This window comes from Equus asinus, chromosome 5 (genome assembly GCF_041296235.1).
Source record: "Equus asinus isolate D_3611 breed Donkey chromosome 5, EquAss-T2T_v2, whole genome shotgun sequence".
Taxonomy (NCBI): Eukaryota; Metazoa; Chordata; class Mammalia; order Perissodactyla; family Equidae; genus Equus; species Equus asinus.
In genome coordinates, this window is record NC_091794.1 from 44,864,349 (window position 1) to 44,886,206 (window position 21,858).

Below are 21,858 nucleotides of genomic sequence, written 5' to 3' on the forward strand. Positions count from 1 at the left end.
ACTAGTAATAGAAAAAGCAGAAAGGAAGATAAATTAAGTAGAATCCACTGAAAAGAGTTGGATATCATAGTGAACAAGCAAGTGCAGAGAATTTCTCTCCCTACAAAACTAAATAAAACAAAAGAAAAACAAACAAACAAACAAAAACCATGCCATGCATACATCATGAAAGATAAGCAAGTAGAAAAATGCTTTGAAGTCAATTTTACACTTATATTTTATAACAAGCAGACTAGAAATAACTGTTGTTTCAGTACTTTGCACTAAAATTATCAACAACAGATAGAGAAAAAGGAAAAACAGCTATTTTAATTCTCCCACCATACTTTCTGTACTCTACCACTCTGCATTTGGGCCAATATCATGGACTAAATTGTGTCTTCCCAAACTTCATAGGTTGAAGCCTAACCAAAAAAGTGACTGTATTTGAAGAAGGGCTTTTAAGGAGGTAAGTAAGGTTACATGAGATCATAAGGGTGGCGCCCTAGTCCAACAGAACCAGTGTCTTCATAGGAAGAGGAAGAGACACCAGAAATGAGCATGCCCAGAGAAAAAGTCCATGTGAGGACACAGGGAGAAGGTGGCCATTTGCAAGCAATGAAGAGAGGCTTCCAGAGAAATCAACCCTACCTACACCTTATCTTGGACTTCCAGCCTCCAGAACTGTGAGAAAATAAATTCCTGTTCTTGAAGCCACCCAGTCTGTGGTACTTTGTTATGGTAGCCCTAAGACCAACGCAGTCAATACTTGTGGAGAAAAAAAGCACAAGTAACGAAAGAAGATTGAATGGAAAAAAAGTCTTAATCCTGTCACAAATGAAACAATATAAAATGAAACAACAACAACAAAACCCTGTAATGGCTGCATTGTGGCAAATTATAAGGCAGATGGAGAGTCATCTGGCCCAAGCTCGGAACAATACATGGACTTTTCATCTCGCATTGTTTTCCACATTTCTTACATAGTGACCATTTGTAACTACCATTTTGCGCGTGCAAAAGCATATTACAAAAATCCAGTAGCCAACAGAAGTCCTTGGTCAAAGATGGAATAACAAATGTATACGTGAATGACAAGACAGGATGAGAGCAAGAACTGAAGACAAAGAAATGAAAGTATAGTAAATTAAGCTATTGCTGGTTAGGATTATAACTCATTTGGTCTTGAATGCATTTCAAAAGCTCTAGAAAATAAAATACGCAGATATTTTTCCAAATAGAGTTGTAGGCTTTCAATTAGAAAAATAAGTTCCATAATGTTTTAGAAGATTAATATACCAAATATTACCATTTTGAATTGGCTTTAGTCTAAAATGATTTCAGCTGTGATGTGTTTATGCAGCCAATATAGAAGACAAGTTCAAAGGGTTAGAAAAGAAAGGATTTTAAAAAAAGTAATAAAATCTGTTTGAAAAGATTCTTGATTATATACATTGCAAAAAATAATCCAAGAAACATAAGCATAGCTCTAAGCTATTTTATAGGATTCTGGATTTGGTGACCTGTGTGTTGCCCCAGTTTCTCAGAAAGCGGTCAAGTTTCAGCATGGCTCCTCAGATTTGGGTGTCTGTGCAAAGGAAGATGAATAATATCACTTTTCTGATGCCTCACTCTAGGAAATCCTGTCTTAAATTAAAAACAACCCAGTGGTATTGCCTCAGGGGAATAGCTACTGATTTGCCCTGGAGCTTGTTTAGATACTATTACTGTCTAATCTACGACAAGTTATAGTTTAGATTTATGACAATGAAACTTTTTTTAGTTCCAGAGTATACAAACATAAAATCAAGAGAAAAATTGTTAATTAATAACTGTTATTTGAAATTCAGGCTTCTGGTAACTTAAGCATTTAAACCAATTACCTTCTGGGGCTAAAATGTCTCACATGTTTCTTTTACTCCCTGTCGAATAGCAGCATGGTGAAGAATAAAAACCAGCACTGTGGCAGTCAGTAGCAACTGTACAAGTCCCACAGCAGACAAGGCTGTGGCAGTTCAATACCCTTCAACACAAGAGGAAGAGAGCAGAAGCGTAACAACACTGCACTTGATTTGCACAAGGAAATGGAAATCAGTTTGTGTGATTTGAAAAGAAACACTGGTAGTTGAGTAAGAGAGGACTTTGTTTACGTCATCAAAGTACTGAGCTTTGAAAAGACAAATGGTTAAATTTCTTCAAGATTCTGAGTACATTCAAACTTTTTGCCACTGTTATACAATGCATGATTCTGAATGAAACCAATCATATTGTCTCCTGTGAATTCCAGCATAGCATATCACACTGACCTCTATATTTTAGCTATTTATGCATGTCTTAGGTTCATGGTAAAATCATAAGCTCCCTGGCAACAGGGGTATTTTATCTGCTTATTGTGTGCCCTGTAACACCTAGAGCAATGTCACACACAGTTGGGTTCTCTATAAATATTTATCACATAATAGAGCTCTGCAAAAGACTGGGGGTATTCACAATGAAGTAATACTATAGTCTGGGCTCAATGCTCTAAAGAACGTAATTGAACTGAGATATATCTACTGTATTTCTTGGTGGGCAGTTCTTAGTATATAAAAAATAAAACACGATTATTTTTAAATCACCCTATAAAAGAAACATATGTTTGCTACTTTTGCAGACCAAAAAAAAAAAAAAATCCTGTGGACAGTTTTACAATATTAACACAATTGCTTAGTTTTAATCAGGTTTGCCAGCTTCTGGCAGGTGTTTCAAAAGCAACATTTAAGTAGAATATAGCTAGATCGACTACTTTCATACGTATGAATGCTTCAGGCTTCCTCAAAATAACCTCTTAGAAATATCATCACTATTTACTTGAGAGTTACAGAGCACTGACTAATATATGAGTGATCAAATTCCATTTGTCTAAAGGCAAAATCAATACCTTCCGTGATCTATGAAAGAAGATTTCAAGAAATAAAGGTGAAACAGCATTATAGAGAGATATGTATGTGTTTGTATTCCATCCTAATGTGTAAAACTATTATTTGGGGAGAAATCTTATTTTATCTGTAATTTCATAACATTTTGCATGAAGACTGTTGTGTTTCATTAACTAAGAGACCATTGACCTGTATATCCTTTATTGTACATTTCAGAGGTCGATAGAAATTGTCTTCAAGAAAGAGCATTTTTTTCCAAGAAAGTAGATCTTACAAAGAATCTTTTATAATCTACTCATTTAAGGGACCTGGGTACTCCAGTCACCCCTACAGAACATTCTATAGTCCCCAGTAGAGTGAAAAGCATACATATATTAAGCACTCAAATGTTTGTGAATGAAAGAAGCAATAATAAAAGTTTATAATGCTCCTTAAACATCAATACTACATTAAATTAAGTTCACCATGTTCTGTATACAGTCATGCCTTGCTTAGGGATGGGGATATGTTCTGAGAAATGTGTTGTTCGGCAATTTTGTTGTTGCGTGAACAGCAGAGTGCACTTACACAAACTTTCATAGTATAGCCTACTGCACACCTAGGATATATGATACTAATCTTATGGGACTACCATTGTATATGAAGTCCACCATTGACCAAAGCATCGTTATGAGGTACATGACTCTAATGAGATACTGGAACAATAAATGCTGTTTATAAGTTTTCCATAAGAAGGTTTAAAAATTAAAGTGTGTCGTTACCAATAAGAGAGTGAAAAGTCAAGCCACGGATCAGGAGAAGAACTAGCAATGTATAACCAACAAAAGACTTGCATCAAGACATATGAAGAACTCTTAGAGATTAGTAAGAAAAAGACAAACAACTTTTTAAAATAGGCAAAAGACTCAAATAAGCCTTCACAGAAGATTTCCAAATAACTCACAAGTATGTGAGCATGTGAGAAGGTGCTAAACATTATTAATCATCATATAAAAATTCAAATTAAAATCCAAAAATATATCACCATATACCCATGGGAATGATAGTACCAGATGTTAGTGATGACCTGGAACAAGCGGGACATTCACACATTGCTGGTGGTAGTGTAAGCACTTCGGAAAACTCTTTGGCAGTATCTACTAAGGTTAAATATGTGCCTACCATATGACCTGGAAATTCCACTTCTAGATAAATACTCAAGAAAAGTGAGTGCACCAATTGTACCAACACACAAAAATAATCATTACAACTACACTCAATTTAGCTAAAAATGAGAAACAATCATGCAAATCCAAATGACCACCAATCATAGAATAAAAATTAGGAAATGCATACCTGAATCTCTTAAGGTACGACATAGATGAGATTTTTTAACTAAAAAGCTAATTTTAAGTATTTTACTGGATTTTGTCAAAACTTCTGTTTTATACAATTGACATACTTTTTTGATGTCTATAATGCACATATTAGCATTACCATTATAAGAAAGATTTTAAAAAGTTATTTCACTGTAGCTTTCATAGAAAGAAATGTAAATATAAAGTAAAATACTAATATGAAGTTTATATTTTCGCGAAGAAAAGAGGGAGGAAATTTATAATTTTAAAATATATATTTATTTCCTAAATGTTTGGGGGACTTTTTTTACACAGATTAATATTTATTTTGTAGTTTTTTAGTTGATAGTTTTTAATTCTAAAAACTTATAAGCTAATTTTAAAAGAACGAATTATTTTTATTTTTGTAAAATTAGTGGTAGCACAAAGGGAGCAGAAAAACATATTCAAAATAATGACAGAATTGGGGCCGGCCCTGTGGCCAGGTAGTTAAGCTCCCACACTCCACTTCAGCAGCCCAGGGTTTCATCAGTTTGCATCCTGGGCAAGGACCTAGCACTGCTTATCAAGCCACGCTGAGGAGGCGTCGCACATAGCACAACCAGAAGGACCTGCAACTAGACTATACAACTATGTCCTGTGGAGCTGTGGGGAGAAGAAGAAGAAAGAAAAATGACTGGCAACAGATGTTAGCTCAGGGTCAATCCTTAAAAAGAAAACAAAAAAATTAGTAAGAGAAGTACTAGAAAAATATCAAGCATATAAAAGCCTTGGTTCTTGCCCCTTACTTACCATTCAATGAGTAAGTCATTGGTAAACTATTGCTACCACCAGAAGACAAAGTAATTTATTAGCTATCAGTGTTATAACTTGGAAAAATAGTAATTTTTTAGATTTTGTTTTCAAGTTATAATGAAAATTTCCAAACAAATCCAAAAGAAGAGAGAACAATACAATGAACTCTCATGTTCCTATTGTGTAGCTTTGGTGACCATCAACATTTCACTATTCTCCAAGCAATTTTTTTAAGGTCAATCTTTCATGAATTCCAAGAAAAACCTATAATCATTAGTAGCAGATTCAGATTCATTAAACATTTCTGAATCTTCAAAAGATTCCATCCTCCCCACTCAGGATGACTTAGTTCAAATTTAGTGGACTAACCTCAGGGAAATGGCTTCTTTTCTTAATGTCAAGTTTTTGAATGTCAATGGTTTAATTTCTCTTCATTTCAAAATCACAGTGAGAACGTTGAACTGGAGGGAGAGCTCCAAATGTATTGCACTTGTCTCAGTCACAATTAACTGTTTTCTTAGCGGTCTAGAAGATGTTGCTAAACTACTGACATATACAACAACACAAGTGAAACAAACAGTTACTATGCTGAGTAAAAGAAGCCACACACAAAGGGCTATATATTGCATAATTCCATTTTTTTAATGATATTATGAAAGACAAATCTATAACGGCAAAAATCAGATCAGCATTTGCCAGGAACTAGGGATGAAGGGAGGGGACTGAAAGCAAAGGGGCATGATGGGACTTTTCTGTGTGATGGAAATACTATATATCTTGACTGTGACTGTGTTTACATGATTGTGTACATTTGTCAACATTAATCAAGCTGTACACTTAAGAAGGGAGAATTTTACCGTATGTAAATTATATCTCAATTCATCCAATAAGTCTAACTTAAATAAAAAGAATACCATTCCAAGGTCAAATGGACGAAGCACAGTGAGACAACCCTCTTCCTTGATTGGGGCAACACATTAATAATGAAGTCTGAACTGGTACATATTTAGGGCAATCATTTCACTTTTTTTTTTTATCAAGCTTGTAATCCATTAAAATATCCTGTATGCGTTCAGTTTTTTAAAATAAATGCAGTACAGTATGTTAGTTCTTTAAAGATTCCATCTGATATGTTTAAGTCCACCACATGAACTTAGCAAGATCTTTTGGAATCTGCATATTGCTATACAGGAGTAACTGATATTTCTTACAGCCTTATGCCATCTGCAATTAGTCAGAAACCTTTCCTTTAGAAAATATTGTTCTATGTAGAAAAATAATTCTGAATTTGTTTTTTTTTTTTGGTTTATACTGGATTATATGGAACATGATTTGTATCCGGTAACAGAATCTAAATAAAATGATGAAATATAAAGATACTGAAGACAGATAAAATATCTTTGTCTTTGTAAGAGAAGTTATATATATCTTGATGTTATAATTAAGTTCTTTCTTTGAAATAAACATTTTAAATCTTTCTTTTAAATGCTGCTTGTGTTAAATTATTTTGATGAAGCCACATAAATTATTGTGGGGTTTTGTTTCCTCCAGTTCTCTCAACTATTATATTTTTAAAGTGTTTATATATTTTAAAGAAAAATATGCGATATTAAATTTTGGTATGCAAATATACCCTAAGTTATCATATATATTTCTTCTGCAATAAAATTTAATATGCATAGATAAGTAATTCCCATTTTTAAAAATTCCATATGCTATTGTTTGTTTGAACTTGTGATAATCCTACCCTTCTAAATTGGCCTATAGAACACACACACACACACACACAAACACAAAAATCTCAACTGAAAGAATTTTCTTTCAATACAGATCCTAGTTCATTCTTAGATTAGTATGCAAACATTTTATTTTTTATTTATTTATTTATTTGTTTACTTTTTGGTGAGAAAGATTGGCCCTGAGCTGACATCTGTGCCAACCTTCCTCTATTTTCTCTGTGGGTCACCACCAAACATGACTTGATGGGCAGTGTGCAGGTCCATGCCCAGGATCCAATCTCGTGAACCCTGGGCTATGAAGCAGAGTGAGCAAACTTAATCACTATGATACCAGGTCAGGCCCAGTATATAAACATTTTCAACTATAGAACAAAAAAGTTTCCTCCCAAGTGAATAAGTAGCTACATTTTCCATGTCACTATTCGTTATTAAGAAACCATGCTGTACTTCAGATAATTAGGTTTAGGTATAATACATCACAGTCCTCTGTTACAAGATGTTCAAAGACATTTTAAATAGCATTATATTCTCAGATACTTCCATAGATTTGATATTTCTATAGCTGTTTGTATCAATTTGATACTCGATAGTTTATTATCTGCATTTTTCAATGATTATACGTCTTGTAAGATTCTCAAAATAAGAAAACTGCAACACACGAGAAGGAAAAGACATAATTTTAAGCTAACCTTCCTCAATTTCTGGATATTTGATCTTGTACTTTCTTCTTCCTGATCACCCACTCATTCAAAAATATCTTAATTTCCAAAGAGAGACATTTGCAGCTGATTTTCCTCTTTTGAGTTTTTTCCCAGGCAGGTAAGAGAGAGAATTCACAGTAGCACAAAGAGCAGGAAGAATTCACTTCCAGAGCCAGATATAATTTAGGGCATGCACGTTGGGATTTTGCTGATCTAAAATGTACAGATTTATCCATTTCATCTTTCATAATGTCTTCTTTATTACACTATGTATGGAAATGTCAATGAAAACTATTAAACTAGAAAATACTTTATGAAAGTCATAAAATGTTAGTTTGCATTACATTTCAATCAAGAATTATGGCTGATCTAAAGCGGTGTTCATTATCTCTTTCTTTTTCTAGTTTGCTTTCTGTGATACTTACTGGAAACTCTGTGAGCATCTAAAAGGTCATTTCTAAAATACACCACTAGCCCTTGGGGTTTGGAGGAAACCACCCTCCAGTGCTGGCATCATTGCTCTCATTCTGAGAAATAACACATAGCATTTTCTCTGTAGTGAAAGTCACAAAAAGAACGCAGAAATAAAAGCGTGATCTCTACTAATAAACAAGAAGGATGTTCTGAAAAATTCTTTGAAACAGGTGAGAAGTGACTAAATTTAAAAAAAATATGTAACTCTAATGAGACATTATCACAAACTGCATGATTTTCTTCAAATTACTCTGTAGGAAAATGCGCGCTTTCCTTTTCCATAAATATTTTTCAAACAATATTTTCTAAATATCTTGAATTTAGTTCTCACTATATTGAAGGAATTAGACAGAGATCCTGCTCTCAGGGGGCTTACAATGTAGTCAAAAAGATAAGACAGGTCCCAAAGTTACCCAAACCATGAATGAGGGGAGAGAAATCCAAAAGTAACCAAGTTTACCACAAAATGTCAAGATTAGCAGAATTAGACACTTGAGAGCTAAATTCAATTTTTAAGAAATAAATTTACATTTTTACTTATGTTCTCTATCACTGTATAACTCACACCTACAATTATCATCATGACAGAGCAGCAAGTGAAGAATTTCAGAACATAAGAAATTAGTTGAAGGGATATTGATACAAAAATCAGCAATGGATTATTCTTTAAAACACTTATGAATGGTTTTTATGCAAATTAAATAAGAAACGAAAAATTATGAATTGCCAAATTATAGCATAAAAGGCAGTTTTACATAATAATTTTACAAAAAAATTGGTTCATCTTACCTCTGCTACCAGTTGCTGAAGAGATGGCGAAGATACAGAATACAGACTCGAGTTACCCCTTATGGGACTATGGAGGCTAACATAAGCCACAACATTTCTCTGCAGAACCTTCTTGAATTCCTGAAATCCAAAAATAATCCATCTTTAACGTAAACAAGAATAACAGATTCTATTTTGTCAGTTACATGTTGAATAATAAACGCTTCCTACTTAAAAGTTTTATATTACACAAGCACTTTTTTAAAAAAAAGTGATCTCGGGGCTGCTCCATGACCGAGTGGTTAAGTTTGTGCGCTCGCTCCGCTGCTGCGGCCCAGGGTTCGGATCCTGGGCGCGGACATGGCACCGCTCGTCAGGCCATGTTAAGACGACATCCCACATCCCACAACTAGAAGGACCCACAACTAAGATATACAACTATGTACTGGGACGTTTGGGGAGATAAAGCAGAAAAAAAAAAAAAAAAGATTGGCAACAGTTGTTAGCTCAGGAGCCAATCTTTAAAAAAAAATTTAAATTAAAAAATTAAAAATAAAATAAAATAAAATAGGGCACCTTCAGCCGAAAACTTGTGGAAAAAAAAAAAAGCGATCTCATACCATTTAATAGAATATACAAAGGTCGTAAAAGGATTTTAAATAAAGGTCATGAGGAGTTACATATAACATATGATAAAATATTTTAAAGCACGTTCCTGACAAAAGTTAAGTTTTAAGAGAAAATGTCCTTAAGTGATTAACAGGGCATAAGATTCCGTGTCACAATACAGAATGGAATATTTGCACCAGCGACAGCAGTTAATTTTATAGTCATAGAATTAGAGAACAGACATGGGTAAACTATTTCCATGATTAAGGGAACCAACCCTTTCCTTTGAGGCAATGAACTACTTTTTGCACAAAGAGGCTCTTTTTTCTGAGCAAAATGGGACACAATACGATTGTGTCCCTGCACATATCACCTGAAATAAAACCTGGTGCATTTCACCCATATTAGTAGCATAAAATGATTCAGTAGAAGAGTTTTCCCACTTCTCTGCTGAACCCTGTCCCCGAAAGTTAAAGACGACCGATCCTATTAATCGAGTACCACTAAGTCCTTCTGTAATTTTCCTCCATTTTTGCATAAACATTTAATGAATAATTGTCATGGTGACAATTGTTTGGAAATCTTTCTTATTCCAACGCTATCAGATGAAAGACTGCAAGGACTTATGTACCTAGCAAATCAATAATGTTACTCCTATTTTAAGTTGAAAATTCAGCTATACCTCTATAAGATAGGTGAAAAGACAATTTCTTCAAAGTTAATAAATATTTTAAATGAACAGAAACGATGAACTTAAGGTTAAGTACTCTGCTTTACACATAATATTGTTTAAAAAATATCCATTGTTATACAAGCACTATGGAAAAACAGCTCCTATGTGCACACTACCACATAGACACTGTCTATATGTTAGTCCATGTAATTCTCATGAGAACCTCATGACATATGCAACACTCATTTGAGGAATCGAGTCTTGGGGAAGTTAATCTTGCCTGAGACCACATGTTTTACAGACTTCTTTGACAATAAAATCTGTACTATTTCCACAACAGCCTGTGAAAAATGAAGATTCTTCACAGAAGAAATGATACTTTTTAAGGAACCTGTTTAGTAAAATGTAATAATTTTCCTCGAGGATCAAGATCCTTATTGAGTCAATTCTCCAATAACTCTATCACTACAAATTTCATTTTTAACTTCATTTACCATTATCACCTAATCCTTTTAATTATACCTGTGGGTTTCCAGGGGCTCCTGTGCAACCAAAATTAAATAGGGCAGTATGACATGTCAACCAGTGCTCTCCTCACTTCACTAGGGAATATATTTAGAGCAGAAACTGGCTTCAGTCTAAAAGAAAATGTTTCATTCTCAGAAGGAGTACATTTGATAAGAGTGGACAAAACTGAAACTACTAGTTTTCTACATTCCTTCTCAGATAGTTAAAAAAATTATTTCATGAACTGTATTGAAAAAAATCTTCCGAGATACAGTAGTTTACATTGGTACATTTTATAAGCCAATAGTCAAAGCTGTATATTAGTCATCATTTTCTTTACTTATATATCTTTACCTACCTGGTCATGGAAAAAGCCAGAAAGTGAATGAATGTATAATTAGTTGCCAAACATGTGTACATACATATTCTAGGACAGAGGTCCCTAACCTCTTTGAATAGGAAGATCCTTTTCTAACATAAACATTTTTTTCCTATAAACTCCCACATTATAGTAGTTGTATTTTTAGTATCTGCTGATTGAGAAAATATAAAATTACCAAAAGATACAATGAAGTCAGTAAAACAAAAAAAAATTTGTATTTTATTAACAACAAAAATATCTACTTAATTTGAAAATATAATTGCTCACCTACATGCAAGGCTACATTATTGATTCAACTTACAGGCTATGATGCTTGATGTTCGAATAAATTCAAGGATTCTTTGCCATAAACTTCCTCACACATAGGGGTTCAGGATATTTAAGTTAAGAACTACTAATGGTAGATAAGCTTACTTTGCGAAAATAGCTTAGAAATATACGTGTTAATTTAAGAGTAACATAAATTGATTGTGAAAGTTACTAGATAGATATCAAGAAGGCTGTATGGTATAGTGGAATAAATTTTTGGAATTTGAAAAGAATCTTCGACATTTTCTTAAAATGTGCCTTATGGTTACAAGAAAACCAAAGCATTGTATTCTTCATGATAAAAAAATTCTAAATTATTAAATCAGCCCAGATCACAAATAGATTCCTCAAATTGTTTTTTAACTTGTTTATATCTTTAAAGTAAGTAAATTTGGAATAGAAGTTTGAAAGCTTGGTTTAGCTATTACATTTTCCATTTTACTAAAAATTTGTCAATTTAAAAAGGTTCTTTCAGCAATGGAATTTCTTCACTTCAATTAGTTCTTTTGAATACGGAACAAGCATTCACACCATTAATTTGCATATGGAAAAGCATTCCACTTTGCAATGTGTGAATCTTGATACATGTCGTGCTATAAAACTTCTCATTTTTAAGACGTTTCTTTCTTTCAAATTAAAAAGACACTTGCTATTTTCTTTTGTGTACATTTCTGATACCTTATTTGATATTCAATAGACATTTTATCTTTTGTTTTTTTGAGCGCTTCAGTAAAAAGCAAAACAAGAGAATTTCCTATTAGACATTTAAGACTTTTTTTCTCCAAAGCTGTGGTAGTAAACAAACTGGACTATCAAATGGTTTTACTTTCCTAGCTAAAATTGTTTAGGTCTTTTTCTTATAAATTTCCACTGAAACTCTCCAAAAAATCATAAGAGTGAATAGAATATGTAAGAGTTTTACAATGTTTTCATTGTTGTTAAAATGGCACTAATCCAAGTATCAGTTGTCATATTCCATTAAAAATACAGCGCATCTGTGAGACACAGACATACGGGAAGCATTGAAACTTGAATACTCCAGCTGTTTCCTAACCACGACCCACTGCACGCTAGATTTCATTTGGACAAAGCCTTCCTAAGGTAGTTAGATAGGTAAGCAGGTAGATAAGTAGAGAGATACATAGATAGGAAAGGAGGAGCAGGGGCCTAGGGGAGCAAAAGTGGAGGGAGGAAGGAGTGGGGGAGGGAGGAACATGCAATTTTGAGTCCAGTCTCTGTATTGTAGAGCTGAGGTATAATGCTAAGGTGACAAACATTTAACATAGGAGATTGTTTCCTAATTCCAGATAATTGCTAGAAGGTTTAAAGAAAGAAAAGTAATGTATCACCTGATCCTTTCTTGTCCCATGCCTGTCAATCTGCCTAAGGAGAAACGCAATAACTAGGCAAGCACTATTGTGGGTATATCAGAGTCTGTAGGTAGCAACAAGAATAAGATAGTTGCAGATCATACACAATTCCCTACGTTCTGATTCTAATTCCCCTTCACTCTTGTGAGTGATCTCAGCAAATTAACGGATATGACACCCTGGTTAAGATGCACATTCTTGTCCTTGGCTTCAACAATGTTACTTTGTCAACTTTAGTCAAAAAAAAAAAAAGAGAGAGAGAGAAAGTATAGTAACTAATACACATTTACCTCTCCCCATTCGTATGAGCCAATATTGCCAAAAGTTGTTCCTCCCCACGAACAGAAAACAATAGTGCGGTCTGGTCTCCATCCTCTCTTAACTCTTAACATCAAGGCCCGGATGAAAGCTGTGATAATGGCAGTGCTACTGGCCCATTCTTGTCCATTATAACTGTATGCGGTATGATGGTGGCTGCCGACTATGACATACCGGTCTGAAATAGAAGGAAACGAGAGCCATTAAAACAAAATATAAACCTTAACAATAAATTTAATGACATTTACATAATCCTATTGCACAAGTGAGCAACAATTATGCAAAATTGTTCTAATAATTAAGACTACTTTAACATTTTTCACCCACTGCCTTGATTCACACATCTGTGTATATCAAAGCAAAGCCAGCTGCTGAACCCAATTATGAATCCAAAGCTTAGCTCCATATTACTGTCCTTTGCAACATGCATATTAATTAATGAGGTATACAAATATGCCACAATGAAACCCTTATCTAACATTTTTCCAGAATCATAGTGGGAAGTGCCCTGTGAACAATGTGTGTATGCTCAGTAAATATTAATGAACTGTTAATACATTTGATGGAACAGCTATTCAGTTGCTGTAAATACTCAAAATGTGGTAGTCATGTATGGATTTTGCAATAAATGAAGTATTTAGGGAATCAATTACAGCTTCCAACTTAATAGTTTTAGTTCCTCTTCTTTCTCTGAAGAAAAATAAATTCAACAACATCATAAGTCATCCAACTACTGTCAAAATTTCTTTTTCACACATTTTATTTCATATGATCATACAGAATTAGGACACTGTTAGAAAGGTCTCCATGACACATGAATGTGGCCTGTTCAATGAACATTACTGACTATTATCAGTAATAAAGTAGACCAAAAACTTCCACAGTTTCCTCTGATGTTGTTATTAGTGGATGTTATTGGTACAGAGCTAAATTTATCTGACCAAACAGCCACATATATTTGTATAAAAAGATTTCTTCACAGAGTGTCATTTCATTAGATGTTTCGTACTTAGATGCTTAAGTGGGCAGACTCTGAAGCCAGGCTACTTGTGTTTAAACACAGGCTAGTCAACTTACTAGTTGTGTGACTTCTCTGTGCCTTAATTTCTTCAGCTACAAATGGGAATAAAAATAGTACATACATTATTCCCTTGTTTTGAGTTTAAGTGAGTTACTATTTGTGAGGCACTTTGAACAGTGCCTGACACATAATAAGTACTACACGTGTGGAATAAATTAATCACCCCCTGAATTCATAGCATCAAAAAGCTACTTTATGGGAAACATCACTGTGTGAAGCTATTTGAGTTTTCCATACGGATATTGGAAACAGCAATGAATTTGATCTGTCAACATTTTAGCAAAATTTCACTAATCGTGTACATAGTGTGTCTACAAATGTTGAAACCCTAGGAATTTATTCATTCATCTCTCAGATACGTGTGAAACTTCTGTTTGGAATTGTCTATATTCTAAATAAATCATAGCTAGAAACCTTCATACTAATTGATGATTGTTTCTAATCTTCAGAGTCATTAAATAAGAAAATTATGTGAATGAACAGTCAATATTTTTGTGTAGAATTCAAATAAACAAGAGTTAAGAAGCAAATTGATTTTAAAAAACTGGGTTTTGGGGGCCAGCTCCGTGGCCAAGTGGTTAAGCTCACACGCTCAGCTGCGGTGGCCCTGGGTTCAGATCCTGGGCGCAGACATGGCACCACTCGTCAGGGAACGTTGAGGTGGCGTCCCACATCCCACAACTAGAAGGACATGCAACTGAGATATACAACTGTGTACGGGGCAGGGGGGTGGGGTGTGGGGAGATAAAGCAGAAAAAAAAAAAAAGAGATTGGCAACAGTTGTTAGCCCAGGTGCCAATCTTCGGGGGAAAAAAAAACCGTTTTTTTTTTTCATATTGAATTTCAATACAGGAAGCTCTTTTACCCTAAAGCTATTATAATAGTGTACAATTTGGTTTTTCAGTAATGACTTCCAAATACAGCAATGATGATAAATATTTCTAGTGCTTAAATTATAGATCCTTATGATGGAAATTTGTCGAAATGGTTGAAATGCAACAGCAACAATTTTCAAATACATTTATATCTTTATGATGATCAGAGATTGTTCAACATTGCTACTGTAAGGAAATCAGAGAGAATATATACTTCCCACGAATTTTCTAAGTGTTGGCTTACAAGAAATTGGGTGAATGCAAAACCGGATCTCAACATTCTCTGGGATAGCAATTGTGGGATCAATTTGACTAAAGTCATGGAGAAGAATAATTCTCCAAGGAGAACTTGAATAAATGCCCCAACCAAATCAACAGAAGTGGCACAAGTGTACTAAAAATAGTATTGCACTCTACATTGTATGACAAACACATCAGATGGTAATATGTGATTCAACTTCATGGTGTATTTGGAAGGGTTGCTATTAATTTCTTAATATATATGTCAGTTATTTTTACTTTTTTAGCCTGTATAATATTGTATGAAGATCCCGTCAGCATCCTATAACAAGGCACCAAATTATTTAGAATTTAACCAGGTGATCATTTTCATAAGCACCTTCAAAACCTAAAGCCATACAAATGCTAGGCAGAATTGTCAGTGCACCAAGGGTCAGAGATGGAAGATGGATTAACATTAAAAGATTAGATTTGGAGACAAAAACCTTTATTTTTAAAAAAACACCATTGAAACGAGAATATTTTTTTGAAATCCTTTCCTTGACAAAAATAAAAACTTCAATGGCATTATAGTGAATAAAAGAAAACATTGGCTTTTGTAGCTTTTCTTCACCAGGCACATTACAGTTTAACAAATCTAAACTCTGTGTTCTCCATTTTTGGTTTCTTTCCCCTCTTATAGTCTCTGCTATGATTTACTTTTGAAGAGATATGGAAAGAAAAAGAATAAAGACCTACTTCTTGGTTTCATTTTTATTCACTCTTCGAGTGGTATAAACTTAGCGTTACTTCTAAAGTAGGATATTTAACTATGCTACTAAATTATTATAGAGCATTTCTTTGTGATGTTTCATATAAAGTGTAGATTATAAATACTTAACCCTACTTACCTGGAGAAGTCAAGCCCTTTAAATATCCAACAACGTTAGTAACTGTTTTGAATTTTGTGACTGTCTGAACTTGCATGTTGACAATTCTTTCTTCTGAAAAAAACAATTTTAAAAGATGTTCATTTCTCTATATCTTGTATGTCTTTTCTTAAAACATTCAAATTTATTTATCCAATATCATCAGCAAAAGAATTTCAAATAATTGAATTTTTCTAGATAACCAAAGTTACATTTTTTTGACAAATAATTATTCAATACTTTGTGTAGACTCTATTTGTAGATTCTTGTTTGCAGTGATGACTAAGATACAATTGTTAGCCTAATAGCACTGCAGAGCCATAAATAAGCAATTCTAAACTTCATATTTGGAGCCACAACACGGTTCAAGATGAAATCAAACAGAAGACATCAGGGAGATGTGGGCAACTCATATTTAAAAAAGGAAAAAAAGATCAGATAAAAATATATCCAAAGAACTTTAAGTACTTTTCTAGCTTCAAGAAAAGAATATGTGGAAGATAACATTTCCTGTGTGACTCACTACTATATTATTACTCTGAAAACTGTGAAGAATAAAGATTCTTAAAGTGATACATATTTTCAAATATTGGAGTCTTCATTTCCACCTGTATTTGTAGGTGTCTCAGCTCTATTCTAAATCTCCACCAATTACTCTGCCTCTCTGAGTTCTTGCATTCATGCCAGATATTCAAAAGTTTTGACAACAAATAAGGTAATGACAATAATCAGGAGGGACTCCAGTCACAGACTTGCAATGGTCTTTGAAGGTTTTTGGTGGTGACATGTGTTAATCCTGTATTTGATGGATCCTGGGAAGTCTGGGGGGTTTTCTAGGGGAAGTTCAAGGGCAGCCAGGAGGTACCTTTGGGGATAGGAGGGGCAAATAGAAAGTAGCTATACATGCTACACTAATAGGCCTTCAAATGTCACTTCTTATTGCTGGATGAAAATTGTTATGACAAATAAGTTACTTCTTTCCTTAAATGTACCCTACTAACAGTTTCATTGAAAAATCACTATACTGAATCTGTTAAAATTATAACTAAAATAAGAGTAAAGAAGTCCTGAGAGAATGCCTGAGAGCCTCACGTATGGGAAAAGGAAATCTGCTTAGAGTCTGGGTATTGTGGTTCTAATGCATAGGTGCTGTGCATTTTTGTTTGTTTCGAATTAATATGCTTTGTTTTTTAAACTAGTTTCAGATTGCTGGCAAAATTGAGCAGAAAGTACAGAGTTCCCACATACCCTGTCTTTCCCCTGCACTTATTATTAGCATCCTGCATTAGTGTGATCAACATTTGTTACCATTGATGAGCCAATACTTTTTCATTTTTTTTGGCCATCCAGGCAATTCTGACCTCTAGCAACCCTGTGTACAGCAGAGCAAGACCCTGCCTGCTCTTTTTGTGCTACCCGCTCACCTTCAGTGCCATATCAGACAATGCTGCACTACGTTCATAGGGTTTTCACGGACAATTTTTTCAGAAGTGAGTGGCCAGGTCCTTCTTCCTAGTCTGTCTTATTCTGGAAGCTCTGCTGAAACCTGTCTACCATGGGTGACCCTGCTGGTATTTGAAGTACCAGTGGTATCACTTTCAGCATCACAGCAACACGCAGTCGCCACGTTATGACAACTGACAGACTGGAGGGAGTGGTTCCCTGAGTGGGAATTGAACTTTGGCCACAGTGGTGAGAGCACCGAATCTTAACCACTAGATCATCAGGGCTGGCTGAGCCAATATTAACATATTATTATTAACTCAAGTCCATAGTTTACATTAGGGTTTACTCTTTGTGTTGTACACTCAATAGGTTTTGACAAATGCGTAACAGCATGAATCCACCATTATAGCATCATACAGAAAAGTTTCGTTGCCCTAATCCCGTGCTCCACCTATTTATCCTTTCCTCTCTCTCTCCCTGTTGAGCCCCTAGGAACCACTGATGTTTTAAATGTTTCCATAGTTTTGCCTTTTCCAGAATGTCACATAGTTGGTCTCACATTTGTTTAATTCCCTGCTCTAGGTTTGTTCCAAAAAGTCCAGATAAGTGAACTGTAGACAAGAAAGTCATTGCTTTATAGTTTTTTTATCTTTCCAAGTTATAATCTATTTATTGAGGAAGGTTAGCCCTGAGCTAACATCTACTGCCAATCCTCCTTTTTTTGCTGAGGAAGATTGACCTTGAGCTAACATCCGTGCCCATCTTCCTCTACTTTTTTTGTGGGATGCATGTCACGGCATGGCTTGATAAACGGTATGAAGGTCCATGCCCAGGATCCAAACTGGTAAACCCTGGGCTGCCAAAGCGGAGTGCATGAATTTAACCACTATGCTACTGGGCCAGCCCCTCTTTCCAGGTTATTTGTGAGTTAGATATGGCTGAAGAATCTTCTCTGGTTTCTAAGATTGAAATGCTACATTTTTTTCCTAACTCAGCAGTGAGAAAACTATACAATATATACGAATGTGCAATATACTGCTTGGAATATTAACTTATGTTAATATGGTGCCTTACAATTTATAATAGCCATTTGCACAGGCATACACTAACTCTCATTGTATCTCACTGATTCTTGAAACCACCAAGTCAAAAAAGTTCTATTATCTTTACTTATTGAATGAAGCACATGGGGCAGAACGAGGACTCACATCCAGGTCTTCATATAGATAACATTTTTATCTGAACAATACAATATCTCTCACTCTAAAACTCCATTTATTTTATTATGAGATGTTCTTTATATATATAAAAGAATAGAAAATAATACAATGATGATCCATATCTAGTTTTAACATGTTATAATACTATATTTTGTTCATAGATACGCTTTGCCAATAACCAAATAAGTGCATTCTCACAGATTTCCTTCCTACCTTGAGGTTAATGCTAACATTTTTAAGATATTTGTTATATAGATATATTGAGAGATTGATAGGTGTTAGGCAGGTAGGTAAGTTAGGTAGATAGATACAGTTATAGGTAGACACAGGTATAGGCACATGGTCATAAACATATTCTATTATTTTATAGACTTTGACGTTTTACACAAATTGTACCACCTCTTTTTTTTTGACTCGACATTATATGTTTTACAATGGAAGTAAATAGAAAGTAAATGCAGATTTAGATTATTCATCTTAACTGCTAAATAGTATTTGGTTGTAGCATCACCTTCAGTTTATTTTCCAGTTCTATTACTGAGAGTTAATGAGGTTGTTTTTACATTTTGAACATTACAGTATGAAATGTTTTATATTTCTTGTGCATGGGTCATATTTTTTCCGAATAGATAACTAGAAGTAGAATTTCTGGATTATAAAATACGTGTGTCTTCAACTTTATTAGGTATGGGAAGCTGCTCCTCAGACTTTTTAAATTTTGGCAATCCCACGGGTATCAGACTTTCATTGTTGCTTTAATTTGCATTTCCTTTGTTAGTAATGAGATTCAGCAATTTTTCATATGTATATTCATAATTCAAGTCTCTTCTTCATATTCTTTGGCCACTTTCCTTTGAGTTGTTCATCATTTGGGGTATCATTGTGGGGGGTGTTTATTTTGAATATTATTTCCTCATTAATAATATGTCTTATAAATACTTTTTCAGTCTGTGGTTTATATTTTCTCGACTGATTGATTATGTTTTAAAATATTAATACGGTAAAATGATATTTTGCTTGAGTTTTTGCAGGGGTTCTTAATCTTTGTTTCATTTAGTTTTGCTTAGGAAACACTTACTTATTTTGATGTCATAAAAATGTTCCTCAAGTATTTTAAAGCCAAATTTTCAAAATTTTGTCTTTCATACAGCCAAAACATCTTGTGAATTAGGCATTAAATTTTACCTCTGCTTTATGGATAGTCAGTTTTTCTCACATAATTTATTGAATAGTAATATTTTTCTTCATGAAGTATTAATGAAGCTGCTGTCATATAAAGAGATCTAATTTATTATTTTTTGTTTGTTTTGTTTTGTTTTTCACCTTACTATTGCATTTCACTTTAACCAGTGCCATACTGTTTGAATTAACATAACTTTATAATAACTGAAATAGTGAGGCCTCTATTAGCATCAACATCATCATCATATAATTATTATTCAATTTGTGGGGTATTAATGGACCATTATTTTCATATGAACTTCTATATTAGTTTGTCAGCTATCATGAAAAGACAGTTCAGGATTTCATTAGGATTACATTAAATTAATGGACCCATTTGAGGAAATTATATTGAGTCTTCTATCCATGAATATGGTATGTCTCTCAATTTATTCCCATTGCTTTTATTTCTTTTAATTGTTTTATATTTTTCTCCATAAAAGGTCTACACAACTATTACTAAATTTACTTTTAGGGTTTCTCTGCTATGTTAACAAAATATAACATTTATAACTTATTACATTGTGTATAAGCATGTTATCTAATTTTATATCTTGGTTTTATAATGAGCTTTCTTGTTAATATCCTATATGTTCTAATAGTTAATCTATAGGGTTTTTATTTTTAATTTTACTGTAGACAATTACTTACCAAAACCAGATAGTTTTGTTTATTCCTTTCAAATCTTTTTAACTTTTAGTTGTTGCTCTCATCGTCTTGTCTAGGACTGCCGGTGCACTGTGGAAGGGAAGCAGTGAAAGCAGCATCCCTTGGTCCTTACCTTGTGTTCTTCACTTTGAAAAGAATGTTTCCATGATTTTCTTATTTTTTAAAAAAGATGTTTCTGTAGGTTTTGGGGAAATTCTCTTTATCAGATTAAGGAAGATCACTTCTCTTCTTACTTTGCTGAGAGATTTTGTCATAAACAGATGTTGAATCATTTTTTGAGGTATATATAAGGCTTTCACTTCAAAATGTTAAAAAATGCATATATTCCTGGAATAATCCCTACTTGGTCATGATATGTTTTCTGTATTTGGTTACTAACATTTTTAGAACATTTGTATATATATTTACTAAGTGATTTATTGATAATTTTACTTCTCATTTCTTCAATCAAAATCTGTCTGATTTTGATATCTGGATTACACAACCTTGCAAATATTTAGGGATCTTTGCTGATTCTTTTCTTAGATTCTGTAAGAGTTTTTGTAGCACAGGCATTATCCATTTTACAATGAAGTGTTAGGATTCATATATAAAATTATCTGGTCATGGAATGTTTTTGTGCGTCGGGGGAAGGAGGGCACATTTTCACTTAATGCATATTTTCATTTCATTTCAATTAATATTCTAAATTAAATATTAATTGCTATAAGTACATTTAGATATTTTATATGTTTATTTCTCCTAAATTTATTTGCATTTAGTTGATAATTGTATTCTTATGCTTCAAAAAAGTCACTGTCATTTATCTATAATTTTGTTCCCTTTTCTATTCTAATGTTAACCTACGTATGTGTCTCTTTTATTCCTTCATCAGTTTTGTTAGAGGTCAGCTGTTTTATTAGTATTTTCAGAGAACTAGTTTTGAGATTTGTGAATCCTCATTATTTTTTATTTTTCACTTCAATATTATGTCCTATGCTTATTATTGTCTTTGTTAAATTTATCTGAACAGATTCTGTTGTTTTTTTTACCTAACTTTTTAAGTTAAATGCTTAGCTCATTACTTTTCAATCCTTATCCATACACACGCATTTAAGGCTGCAGATTTACTATGTAGCCATAATACATTAATTTGATATATGGTCTTATTATCTTACAGACTCTAAAATTTTTAATTTCTATTATAATTATTTCTATAGTCTATGTATTAGTTCAAATATTTTTTTAAATATCCAAATTCAAGGTGTAGATTACTGTTTTGATATTGATATATAACAATTTAATTATGGACAGGGAGCAAGGTCTGTATGCTGATACTT

General features: G+C 33.6%; 1 protein-coding gene across 9 annotated transcripts in view; it reads right to left on the reverse strand.

The window, feature by feature from the left end:
* The window catches only part of NAALADL2 (N-acetylated alpha-linked acidic dipeptidase like 2), a 1,281,993-nt gene that overhangs the window by 331,739 nt on the left and 928,396 nt on the right, over nucleotides 1-21,858 (reverse strand). For all 9 annotated transcript variants that reach the window (XM_070509419.1, XM_070509420.1, XM_070509417.1 and 6 more), the window contains 3 exons: nucleotides 15,966-16,058; nucleotides 12,852-13,057; nucleotides 8,733-8,852 (listed from right to left, as the gene is read on the reverse strand). In XM_070509419.1, the coding sequence (XP_070365520.1) occupies nucleotides 8,733-8,852; nucleotides 12,852-13,057; nucleotides 15,966-16,058 (419 nt within the window). The remainder of the gene's footprint in view (nucleotides 1-8,732; nucleotides 8,853-12,851; nucleotides 13,058-15,965; nucleotides 16,059-21,858) is intronic.